At 50.3% G+C, this 12,451-nt stretch overlaps 1 protein-coding gene across 1 annotated transcript in view; it reads left to right on the forward strand.

The window, feature by feature from the left end:
- Window positions 1–9,327, forward strand: part of LOC147120115 (uncharacterized) — a 51,313-nt gene extending 41,986 nt beyond the window's left edge. Inside the window, exon 6 of the mRNA XM_085984202.1 lies at window positions 9,184–9,327. Within this exon, the coding sequence (XP_085840328.1) occupies window positions 9,184–9,327 (144 nt within the window). The remainder of the gene's footprint in view (window positions 1–9,183) is intronic.
- Window positions 9,328–12,451: the final 3,124 nt, after the last annotated feature.

Consider the following 12,451-nt stretch of genomic DNA (forward strand, 5'->3'; position numbering starts at 1 on the left):
TTATGAGGAAAGGTTGAGTAGGTCGGGCCTCTACTCATTGGAATTCAGAAGAATGAGAGGCGATCTTATCGAAACATATAAGATTGTGAGGGGTCTTGATCGGGTGGATGCGGGGAGAATGTTTCCACTGATGGGTGAGACTAGAACTAGGGGGCATAATCTTAGAATAAGGGGCTGCCCTTTCAAAACTGAGATGAGGAGAAACTTCTTCACTCAGAGGGTAGTAAATCTATGGAATTTGCTACCTCAGAGAGCTGTGGAAGCTGCGACATTAAATAAATTTAAAACGGAGATAGACAGTTTCCCAGCTGATAAGGGAATTAAGGGTTATGGGGAGCGGGCAGGGAAGCGGACGTGAGTCTAGGTTCGGATCAGCTATGATCCTATTGAATGGCCCTTGCAGTCAGAATCAGAGGAATTTATAATGGGGAACAAAGAAATGGCAGACCAATTAAATACATACTTTGATTGTGTCTTCACAAAGGAGGACACAAATAAACTCCCAGAGATGTCGGGGAACATAGGGTCTAATGAGAGGGAGGAACTGAATGAAATCAGTATTTGTAGGGAAATGGTGTTAAGGAAATTGACGGGATTGAAGGCCGATAAATCCCCAGGGCCTGATAATCTACATCCTAGGGTACTTAAGGAAGTGGCCCTAGAAATAGTAGATGCATTGCTGGTCATCTTCCAAAATTCTATAGACTCTGGAACAGTTCCCATGGATTGGAGGGTAGCTAATATTACCCCACTATTCAAAAAAGGTGGTAGAGAGAAAACGGGGAATTATAGACCAGTAAGCCTGACATTGGTAGTGGGGAAAATGCTAGAGCCCATTATAAAAGATGTAATAGCAGAGAACTTGGAAAACAGCGACAGGATCGGACAAAGTCAACATGGATTTACAAAAGGTAAATCGTGCTTGACTAATCTACTGGAATTTTTTGAGGATGTAACTGGTAGAATAGATAAGGGAAAACCAGTGGATAAGAACATAAGAAATAGGAGCAGGAGTAGGCCAATCGGCCCCTCGAGCCTGCTCCGCCATTCAATAAGATCATGGCTGATCTGATCCTAACCGCCAATCCAATATCACAGAACCATCTCCTGAATCTAACAGAATTAGACACACGAAATAGGAGCAGGATCAGGCTACACGGCCCCTGGGCCCGCTCCGCTACCCATAGGGCCATGACCGATCCGAACCTAGACTCATGTCCAAATTCCTGCCCGCTCCCTGTAACCCTTAATTCCCTTTACTTCTAGGAAACTGTCTATTTCTGTTTTAAATTTATGTAATGATGTAGCTTCTACAGCTTTTTGGGGCAGCATATTCCATGGGCCTACCACCCTCTGAGTGAAGTAGTTCCTCCTCATCTCAGTTTTGAAAGAGCAGCCCCTTATTCTATGACTATGCCCCCTAGTTCTAGTTTCACCCCTCATCGGGAACATCCTCCCCGCATCCACCCGATCCAACCCCTTCACAATCTTATATGTTTCAATAAGATCGCCTCTCATTCTTCTGAACTCCAATGAGTAGAGTCCCAATCTACTCAACCTCTCCTCATATGTCCATCCCCTCATCCCCGGGATTAACCGAGTGAACCTTCTTTGTACTGACTCGAGAGCAAGTATGTCCTTTCTTAAGTATGGACACCAAAACTGTACGCAGTATTCCAGGTGCGGTCTCACCAATACCTTGTACAACTGAAGCAATACCTCCCTATTTTTATATTCTATCCCCCTAGCAATGAAAGCCAACATTCCATTGGCCTTCTTAATCACTTGCTGCACCTGCATACTAACCTTTTGAGTTTCGTGCACCAGGACCCCCAGATCCCTTTGTACTTCAGTACTTTCCAGTTTCTTGCCATTAAGATAATAACTTGCTCTGTGATTTTTCCTGCCAAACTGCATAACCTCACACTTTCCAGTATCGTATTCCATCTGCCAAATCTCTGCCCACTTACTTAGCCTGTCTATGTCCCCTTACAGGTTTTTTATGTCCTCCTCACTCACTACTTTCCCTCCCATCTTAGCATCATCTGCAAACTTTGATATGTTACACTCGGTCCCCTCCTCCAAATCGTTAATATAGATTGTAAAGAGTTGGGGACCCAGCACTGACCGCTGCGGAACACCACTAGTTACTGATTGCCAATCTGAGAATGAACCATTTATCCCAACTCTCTGCCTTCTGTTAGATAGCCAATCCTTTATCCATGCCAGAATATTACCCCCAATCCTGTGATTTTTTATCTTAAGCAATAATCTTTTGTGTGGCACCTTGTCAAATGCCTTTTGGAAGTCTAAATACACTACGTCCACTGGTTCCCCTTTATCCACCCTATATGTTACTTCCTCAAAGAACTCCAGCAAATTTGTCAAACATGACTTCCCCTTCATAAAACCATGTGGTGTGGACTTTCAGAAGGCTTTTGATAAAGTCCCGCATAAGAGATTAGCGTGTAAAGTTAAAGCACATGGAATTGGGGGCAAGGTACTGACTTGGATAGAGAACTGGCTGGCAGACAGAAAGCAAACAGTTGGAATAAATGGCTCTTTTTCTGAGTGGCAGGCAGTGACTAGTGGGGTACCGCAGGGATCGGTGCTAAGACCCCAGCTGTTCACAATATATATTAATGATCTAGACTAGGGAACTAGATGTAATATCTCCAAGTTTGCAGATGACACAAAGCTGGGTGGGCTTGTGTGCTGTGAGGAGGATGCTGAGAAACTCCAGTATGATTTGGACAGGTTGGGTGATTGGGCAGATGCATGGCAGATGCAGTATAATGTGAATAAATGCGAGGTTAACCACTTTGGTGGCAAAAACAGGAAGGCAGATTATTATCTGAATGGCAATAGATTGGGAGAAGGGGAAGTGCAACGAGACCTGGGTGTTCTTGTGCACCAGTCGCTGAAGGTAAGCATGCAGGTGCAGCAGGCGGTTAAGAAGGCAAATGGTATGCTGGCCTTCGTAGCGAGAGGATTCGAGTACAGGAACAAGGATGTCTTGCTGCAGTTGTACAGGGCCTTGGTGAGACCACACCTTGAGTATTATGTGCAGTTTTGGTCACCTTATCTGAGGAAGGACGTTCTTGCCATGGAAGGAGTGCAGCGAAGATTCACCAGGCTGATACCTGGGATGGCAGGAATGATGCATGAGGAGAGATTGTGTCGATTGGGCTTATACTCACTGGAGTTTAGAAGACTGAGAGGGGATCTCATCGAAACCTATAAAATTCTGTCAGGCCTGGACAGACTAGATGCAGGAAGGATGTTTATGATGGCCGTGGAGTCCAGAACCAGGGGTCATAGTCTAAGGATAAGGGGTAAGCCATTTAGGACTGAAATGAGGAGGAATTTCTTCACCCAGAGAGTGGTGAACCTGTGGAATTCTCTGTCACAGAGGGCGGTGGAGGCCAGTTCATTAAATATATTCAAGAAAGAGTTGGATATATTTCTTAAGGCTAAAGGGATCAGGGGATATGGGGAGAAGGCAGGGACAGGGTACTGAATTTGGATGATCAGCCATGATCTCATTGAATGGCGGAGCAGGCTCGAAGGGCCAAATGGCCTACTCCTGCTCCTATCTTCTATGTTTCTATGTTTCTATAATGATAAAGGTAAAGTAGTAAAAGGGGTAAAAGCAGGAATAAATTGTCAGAAAACATATTTGAAAGTTCTTTATCTGAATGCACGCAGCATTCGTAACAAAATTGACGAGTTGAGGGTGCAAATAACTACACATGGGTATGATCTGGTGGCCATTACGGAAACATGGCTGCAAGATAATCATGACTGGGAACTAAACATACAAGGGTATTTGACAATTAGCAAGGACAGACAGGAAGTAAAGGGAGGTGGGGTTGCTATGTTAATCAAGGATGGAATCACTGCAATAGTCAGAAATGATATTGGGTCATAGGATCAGGATAGTGAAACAGTTTGGGTGGAGATAAGGAATAATAAGGGGAAAAAGTCACTAGTGGGCGTAGTCTATAGGCCTCCTAACAGTTGCAACTCTGTTGGTCGGAGTATAAATCAGGAAATAGTTGGGGCTTGTAATAAGGGAACAGCTATAATCATGGGGGATTTTAACTTTCATATTGACTGGACTAATCAAATTGGGTATGGCAGCATTGAGGAAGAGTTCATAGAGTGTAATAGGGATGGGTTCCTTGAGCAGTATGTAACTGAACCAACCAGGGGGCAGGCAATCTTAGATTTGGTCCTGTGTAATGAGACAGGATTAATAAAAAATGTCCTAGTAAAGGATCCCCTTGGAATGAGTGACCATAATATGGTTGAATTCCAAATTCTGTTTGAGAGTGAGAGAGTTCGATCTCAAACCAGCGTACTAAGCTTAAATAAAGGAGTCTATGAAGGTATGAAAGTAGAATTGACTAAAATGGACTGGGAAAACAGATTAAAGTGGAAGACAGTATAAGAGCAGTGGTCTACATTCAAGGAAATATTTCACATCTTTCAAGATAAATATATTCCACTGAGGAAAAAGGGGAGTAAAAGAAAAGACAGCCATCCGTGGCTTAGTAAAGTAATAAAGGATAGTATTCGACTGTAAACAAGGGCATATAAATTATCAAATCCAGTGGGAGGATAGAAGATTGGGAAGCATTTAAAAGCCAGCAAACGATAACTAAAAGATTAATTAAGAAAGGGAAGATAGATTATGAAAGTAAACTAGCAAAAAATATAAAAACAGATAGCAAGAGTTTCTACAGCTATATAAAAAGAAAAAGGGTGGTTAAAGTGAACGTTGGTCCCTTAGAGGATGGGACCGGGAAACTAGTGGTGGGGAAGATGGAGATGGCAAAGACGCTGAACAAATATTTTGTATCAGTCTTTACAGTAGAGGACACTAAAAATATCCCAACACTGGACAAACAGGGGGCAATGGGGGGGCGGGGGGGAGCTAAACACGATTAAAATCACTAAGGAGATGGTACTCAGTAAAATAATGGGACTTAAGGCGGATAAATCCCCCGGACCTGATGGCCTACATCCTAGGGTCTTGAGAGGAGTGGCGGTAGGGATTGTGGATGCATTGGTGATCATTTTCCAGAACTCCCTGGACTCAGGAAAGGTCCCAGCAGATTGGAAAACTGCTAATGTAACATCCTTATTTAAGAAGGGAAGTAGACAAAAAGCTGGAAACTATAGAACAGTCAGCTGAACATCTGTGGTTGACAAAATGTTGGAGTCCATTATTAAGGAAACACTAACAGAGCATAACATAATTTAATAGGACAGAGTCAGCATGCTTTTACGAAGGGGAAGTCATGTTTGACAAATTTGCTCGAATTCTTTGAGGATGTAACATACAGGGTGGCTAAAGGGGAACCAGTGGATGTAGTGTATTTAGACTTCCAAAAGGCATTTGACAAGGTTCCACACAAAAGATTACTGATCAAGATAAGAAATCACGGGATTGGGGGTAATATACTGGCATGGGTGGAAGATTGGCTATCTAACAGAAAACAAAGTGTTGGGATAAATGGTTTGTTCTCGGGCTGGCAATCAGTAACTAGTGGTGTTCCGCAGGGGTCAGTGCTGGGACCCCAACTCTTTACAATCTATATTAACGATTTGGAGGAAGGGACCGAGTGCAACATATCCAAGTTTGCCGACGATACAAAGATGGGAGGGAAAGCAGTGAGTGAGGAGGGCATAAAAAACCTGCAAAAGGACATAGACAGGCTAAGTGAGTGGGCGCAGATTTGGCAGATGCAATATAATGTTGGAAAGTGTGAGGTTATGCACTTTGGCAGAAAAAATCAAAGAGCAAGTTATTATCTAAATGGAGAGAAACTGCAAAGTGCTACCCCAGAGATCTGTGGAAGCTGCAACATTAAATAAATTTAAAATGGAGATAGACATTTTCCTAGCAGATAAGGGAATTAGGGGTTACGGGGAGAGGGCAGGGAAGTGGACGTGAGTCTAGATTCAGATCAGCCATGATCCTATTGAATGGCGGAGCAGGCCCGAGGGGCCGTATGGCCTACTCCAGCTCCTATTTCTTATGTTCTTATGTAAGGATTTTCCCGATGGCGGGGGAGTCCAGAACCAGGGGTCACAGTCTAAAGATAAGGGGTAAGCCATTTAGGATTCAGATGAGGAGGAATTTCTTCACCCAGAGAGTGGTGAACCTATGGAATTCTCTACCACAGAAGGCAGTTGAGGCCAATTCATTAAATATATTCAAGAAGGAGTTAGATATATTTCTTAAGGCTAAAGGGATCAAGGGATATGGGGAGAAGGCAGGGACAGGGTACTGAGGTTGGATGATCAGCCATGATCTCATTGAATGGCGGAGCAGGTTCGAGGGGCCGAATGGCCTACTCCTGCTCCTATCTTCTATGTTTCTATGAGAGCTACAATGTGTTTTCTGTACCTTCATGGCGTGTATTAAAAATTAAGACTTCTTGATTGCATTTTCTTAAACATGCTGGCCTAGAAATTGAGTTTGGGGCGGCCAGCTCGCTCGCGCCCAGAAATTACCGCTGCGCGCGGAGCCACTTGCGCCCACCAGAAATTCAGTTTCAGCGCCCCAAGTCGAAGCCGGCCGCAAATCAAGGGTTTCGGCGCCCCCGCTTGGGGCGCTGAAACTGAATATCGGCGCGCTAAGTGCCGCAGCGCCACCCGCTGCGGAGCGGCAGGCTGCGGTACTGCAGGCCTTCCTCCTTCTCTTAAGGGGGAGGTGCCTGCAACAGCGAGATCGCCGCTCACTAGTGCCGGCAAATGAGCCCGGCACCACGGAGAAGTGCCGGGCTCCCGGAAAACAGCCGGCAATGCCGCGGGGGGGCGGGTGGAGGAGGCCGGGGAAGGAGGTGCGGGCAGGCGGCCGCCGAAAAAGCGGCCGGCCGCACCTCCGCCTTAACTCGCCCCACTACTGCATCAGTTCGGCCCCGTTTTCTGGTCGCTGTTTGCGGCCGCCGCGGAAGAGGCGGCCGCAACTCAATATGGCGGTCGGGCCGGTAGCGGGGCGGTAGCGGGGCACTGTGCACACCGATGACGTCATCGGTGGCGGCGCAGCGCTACTGGCTAACGCCGCCATTACCGCAGCGCTGAATATCGGGGAAAGCTCAGCAAGTGACGCAAAAGCCCTCTTTGGGCGAAAACTGGGCGCAAATCCTACTGAATTTCTAGCCCGCTGTGTCTAATGTGCATTAAAATAGTTTGATGGCTTCAAACTTTAATTTTTTCGCATAAATAGGGGTTTTAAGAAGGAATATGGTGTACATTCATCACTTTCCTGGGGCCCTGATTGTTTATGCTGATTTCCACTTGTTTGATGCGGTTTTTTATATTCTGGCATATGCTAATGAGACTCAAAGAATTCCAAACTAACTCGCCAACGGGAACATTGGCACGAATTTTGTCCTCACTTGACAGTTACGCTGTTTCATGAAATTGCAGACCAAATCATTTGGAAATCACACCTTCAGGAAACAGTGGGAGGAACTATCTAAGTCCTCTGATCATTGGTAGGGCCGAGCATGCAGTTGGTGGCTTGCCAGAATATTATTGGTGAGCTGCCTGTGAAATTCCTCCTGTTAATGCCAATGGACAGATTATTGCGGGCAGTGCACCCATGATTTTGCGATAAGCTGCTCACTGCGTACAAGGCCCAGACTGTATAAAGAGGCCTCGGAAACCTCAGCCCCATTTCTGTAACTTATCAGTGAGACTCAGGGTGGATTCTTATATAAAGCTGGCAGAGTACCACAATAATCAGATCACTAATGACAGCACTTGACATGTTATCAAACCCAATGACTGTGACTGGTTAAACCACAATGCACACTACTTCGTTCAGAAAATGTAGCAGCCAACTTGCTCGTAGTGAGGTCTCACAATTAGCAAATGAGATAAATGGGCAATTAATCTGCTTTGGTGGTGCTGGTTGAGGGAGTAGATGTTGGCCAGGAGAGCTCTCTGCTCTTCTTCTGATAGCACTACGGGATTTTGTACGTCCACCTACATGAGCAGACAGGGTCTCAGTTTAACATCTCATCTAAAGAATGGCTTCACTGACGATACAGCATTCCCTCACTGAAACATTAGGCTAGATTAAATGCTCAGCTCCTGCAGTGCGGATTGATCCCATGATCATCTAACTCCGAGGAAGGAGCTCTATTACTGAGCCAAGCTGACACACCTCTAAAGGATGCAGATTTAAACCTGTCTATGGAGGACACTGCACTGAAGCCCAAAAATGGACGATTGACAAGTTTGACTGCAAGTAAGAGTTGATTGGTTAGTACAGAGGGGGATTCTTCAGATATTTAGGCAGAACTTCGGGTCCCCATGGGCGAGTACGCGCTGGGTACTCACGCGTAGACCCAACAAAAGTGCCGGTTTCGTGCATGCACTGTGCATGCGCGGGAAACCGGAACTTCTGTTCCCTTAAAGGAAGGGGTTCACAGGTCGAACGCGTACGCCGGAGAGGCAGCGCGTACGCCTTGAACTTCCGTTTTTTTTGCAGGTTTCTCTGGGAGGGAAAGTCTCCAGGAGCTACGCATGTAAAAAGCAGTTGCAAGGCTTGCTTCTAACAAGGTAAATGGTGAATTAAGTTAAATTAAAACATTTTTTCCACAGGTTTATTATTTTTAAATACTTTAAAGAAAGGTAAGTTTAATTTTAGCCCCGTTAGAAACTGTAATTATTTTTTCAAAATTTTAAATTATTGTTTAAAATAGTTATTTTATGTAACTTATAGTTATTTTAAAAATGTGATTTAAAAAAAAATGTGTTTGAAGTTTTAGTGATGTTTTGGGGCTGAATTGTATTAATAGAATACAGATTCCCTGCTACCATTGGCTCCCCATGGCCCACGTGATCCCAGGGGACGCATTGAACTAACTGCGCCCTTGGGATACGCAAGCACTGTGCGCCGGCAGTTGGAGCAGGCCCAGGATCGGAATCCGACGCGGGCCCACAGCACAACAGCCGGCGCACTAGGTAAGTGCAGGTCGGGGGCTTGCACCCGCGGGAAGCCCCCGACCCAAATTTCTGGCCCATTCTGTTCTTGAAAAAACTGTATATATAAAGAAAATTGTGTTTTTTCTGGGCTGAGATGTAACTTATGCATTTGCATTTAGAAACGTGGCAGAATAGGAAGAAATAAGCAACGCATGAAGAAATGTGGTTTAAAAGGAAATAGCTGGGTTTGGCAGAGGCATGGTTGCAGAAGAAGTAAGAAATGCAACTGTAGGAGACAACTATATGGCTATAAATCTAGAGGAGGAATCTACACAACTCACAAGGCAAGGAACTGGCGAGAGTAAAATATGGATTTAGTAAGTATCACCAGAACTTATTTGTCACTTTGTGAAGAGTAAATTCGCCTTAATTTTGTCCCATTTCTGTGGTCGCAGAATTACATAAAATTACAGCACGTAAACAGGCCATTTGTAAGTGTTGGAGTTGATCCTCCACGAGCAGTAGTTCTAATCCCATTTGCCCGCCCACTTCCCATATCGATTTATCCTCCTTTCCTTCAGACTCCTAACTAACCTATTCCTAAATGTTGATAGGGTCTATTGCGATGGTTTTATTTTAAGTAATACTACGGATTTGTATTTTTCAATGCTGTTAATTATCTTGTATGTTGCCAGCCCCCCTCCCTGCCGATTACCGGCCCCCCTCCCTCCCGATTGACACTCCCCCCTCCCTCCCGTTTAACGGCCCCCTCCCTCCCGATTACTGGCCCCCTCCATCCTGATTAACGGCCCCCCTCCCTCTCGATTACTGGCCCCCGTCCGTCCTGGTTACCAGTACCCTCCCTCCCGATTAATGGCCCCCCTCCCTCCCGGTTACCGGTCCTCCTCCCTCCGATTAATGGCCCCCCTCCCTCCCGATTAACAGACCCCCTCCCTCCCGATTACCGGCCCCCTCCCTCCCGATTACCGGCCCCCTCCCTCCCGATTACCGGCCCCCTCCCTCCCGGTTACCGGTCCTCCTCCCTCCCGATTACCGGCCCCCTCCCTCCCGATTACCGACCCCCTACCTCCCGATTAGCGGGCCCTTCCCTCCCGATTACCGGGCCCCCTCCCTCCGGATTAACGGCCCCCCTCCCTCTCGATTACCAGTCCCCCTCCCTCCCGATTACCGGCACCCTCCCTCCCGATTACCGGTGCCCCCCTCCCTCCGGATTAACGGCCCCCCTCCCTCCCGATTACCAGTCCCCCTTCCTCCCGATCACCGGTCCCCCTCCCTCCCGATTACCAGTTCCCCCCCCTCCCGATCACCGGTCCCCCTCCCTCCCGATTACCAGTTCCCCCCCCTCCCGATTACCGGGCCCCCTCCCTCCCGATTACCGGCCCCCATCTCTCCCGATTACCGGGCCCCCTCCCTCCCGATTACCGGCCCCCTCCTTCCCGATTACCAGCCCCCCTCCCTCCCGATTACCGCCCCCCTCCCTCCCAATTACCAGTACCCCCCCTCCCGATTACCGGCCCCCCTCTCTCTCGATTACCGGCCCCCTCCTTCCCAATTACCGGGCCCCTCCCTCCCGATTACCGGCCCCCCTCCCTCCGGATTACCGGCCCCCTCCTTCCCAATTACCGGGCCCCCTCCCTCCCGATTACCGGCCCCCTCCCTCCCAATTACCGGGCCCCCTCCCTCCCAATTACCGGGCCCCCTCCCTCCCGATTACCGGCCCCCTCCCTCCCGATTACCGGCCCCCTCCTTCCCAATTACCGGCCCCCTCCCTCCCGATTACCAGTCCCCCTCCCTCCCGATTACCGGCCCCCTCCTTCCCAATTACCGGGCCCCTCCCTTCCAATTACCGGGCCCCCTCCCTCCCGATTACCGGCCCCCTCCCTCCCAATTACCGGGCCCCCTCCATCCCGATTACCGGCCCCCTCCCTCCCGATTACCGGCCCCCTCCTTCCCGATTACCGGGCCCCCTCCCTCCCGATTACCGGCCCCCCTCCCTCCGGATTAATGGCCCCCCCCTCCCGATTACCGGCCCCCCTCCCTCCCGATTACCGCCCCCCTCCCTCCCAATTACCAGTCCCCCCCCTCCCGATTACCGGCCCCCCTCTCTCCCGATTACCGGCCCCCTCCCTCCGGATTACCGGCCCCCTCCTTCCCAATTACCGGGCCCCCTCCCTCCCGATTACCGGCCCCCTCCCTCCCGATTACCGGGCCCCCTCCCTCCCGATTACCGGCCCCCTCCCTCCCGATTACCGGCCCCCTCCCTCCCGATTACCGGCCCCCTCCCTCCCGATTACCGTCCCCCTCCCTCCCGATTACCGGCCCCCTCCCTCCCGATTACCGGGCCCCCTCCCTCCCGATTACCGGCCCCCTCCTTCCCAATTACCGGCCCCCTCCCTCCCGATTACCGGCCCCCTCCCTCCCGATTACCGGCCCCCTCCTTCCCGATTACCGGGCCCCCTCCCTCCCGATTACCGGCCCCCCTCCCTCCGGATTAATGGCCCCCCCCTCCCGATTACCGGCCCCCCTCCCTCCCGATTACCGCCCCCCTCCCTCCCAATAACCAGTCCCCCCCCTCCCGATTACCGGCCCCCCTCTCTCCCGATTACCGGCCCCCTCCCTCCGGATTACCGGCCCCCTCCTTCCCGATTACCGGCCCCCTCCTTCCCAGTTACCAGTCCCCCTCCCTCCCGATTACCGGCCCCCTCCCTCCCGATTACCGGCCCCCTCCCTCCCGATTACCGGGCCCCCTCCCTCCCGATTACCGGCCCCCTCCCTCCCGATTACCGGCCCCCTCCCTCCCGATTACCGGCCCCCTCCCTCCCGATTACCGTCCCCCTCCCTCCCGATTACCGGCCCCCTCCTTCCCAATTACCGGGCCCCCTCCTTCCCAATTACCGGGCCCCCTCCCTCCCGATTACCGGGCCCCTCCCTCCCGATTACCGGCCCCCCCCCTCCCGATTACCGGCCCCCTCCTTCCCAGTTACCAGTCCCCCTCCTTCCCAATTACCGGGCCCCTCCCTCCCGATTACCGGCCCCCTCCCTCCCGATTACCGGCCCCCTCCTTCCCAGTTACCAGTCCCCCTCCCTCCCGATTACCGGCCCCCTCCCTCCCGATTACCGGCCCCCTCCTTCCCAGTTACCAGTCCCCCTCCTTCCCAATTACCGGGCCCCTCCCTCCCGATTACCGGCCCCCTCCCTCCCGATTACCGGCCCCCTCCTTCCCAGTTACCAGTCCCCCTCCCTCCCGATTACCGGCCCCCTCCCTCCCGATTACCGGCCCCCTCCCTCCCGATTACCGGGCCCCTCCCTCCCAATTACCGGCCCCCTCCCTCCCGATTACCGGCCCCCCTCCCTCCGGATTAATGGCCCCCTCCCTCCCAATTACCAGTCCCCCTCCCTCCCGATTACCAGTCCCCCCTCCCTCCCGATTACCAGTCCCCCCTCCCTTCCGATTACCGGCACCCCCCACCCGATTACTGGC

This window comes from Somniosus microcephalus, chromosome 4, assembly GCF_052327205.1.
Source record: "Somniosus microcephalus isolate GS21.2 chromosome 4, FLI_Smic_1.0, whole genome shotgun sequence".
Classification (NCBI taxonomy): domain Eukaryota; kingdom Metazoa; phylum Chordata; class Chondrichthyes; order Squaliformes; family Somniosidae; genus Somniosus; species Somniosus microcephalus.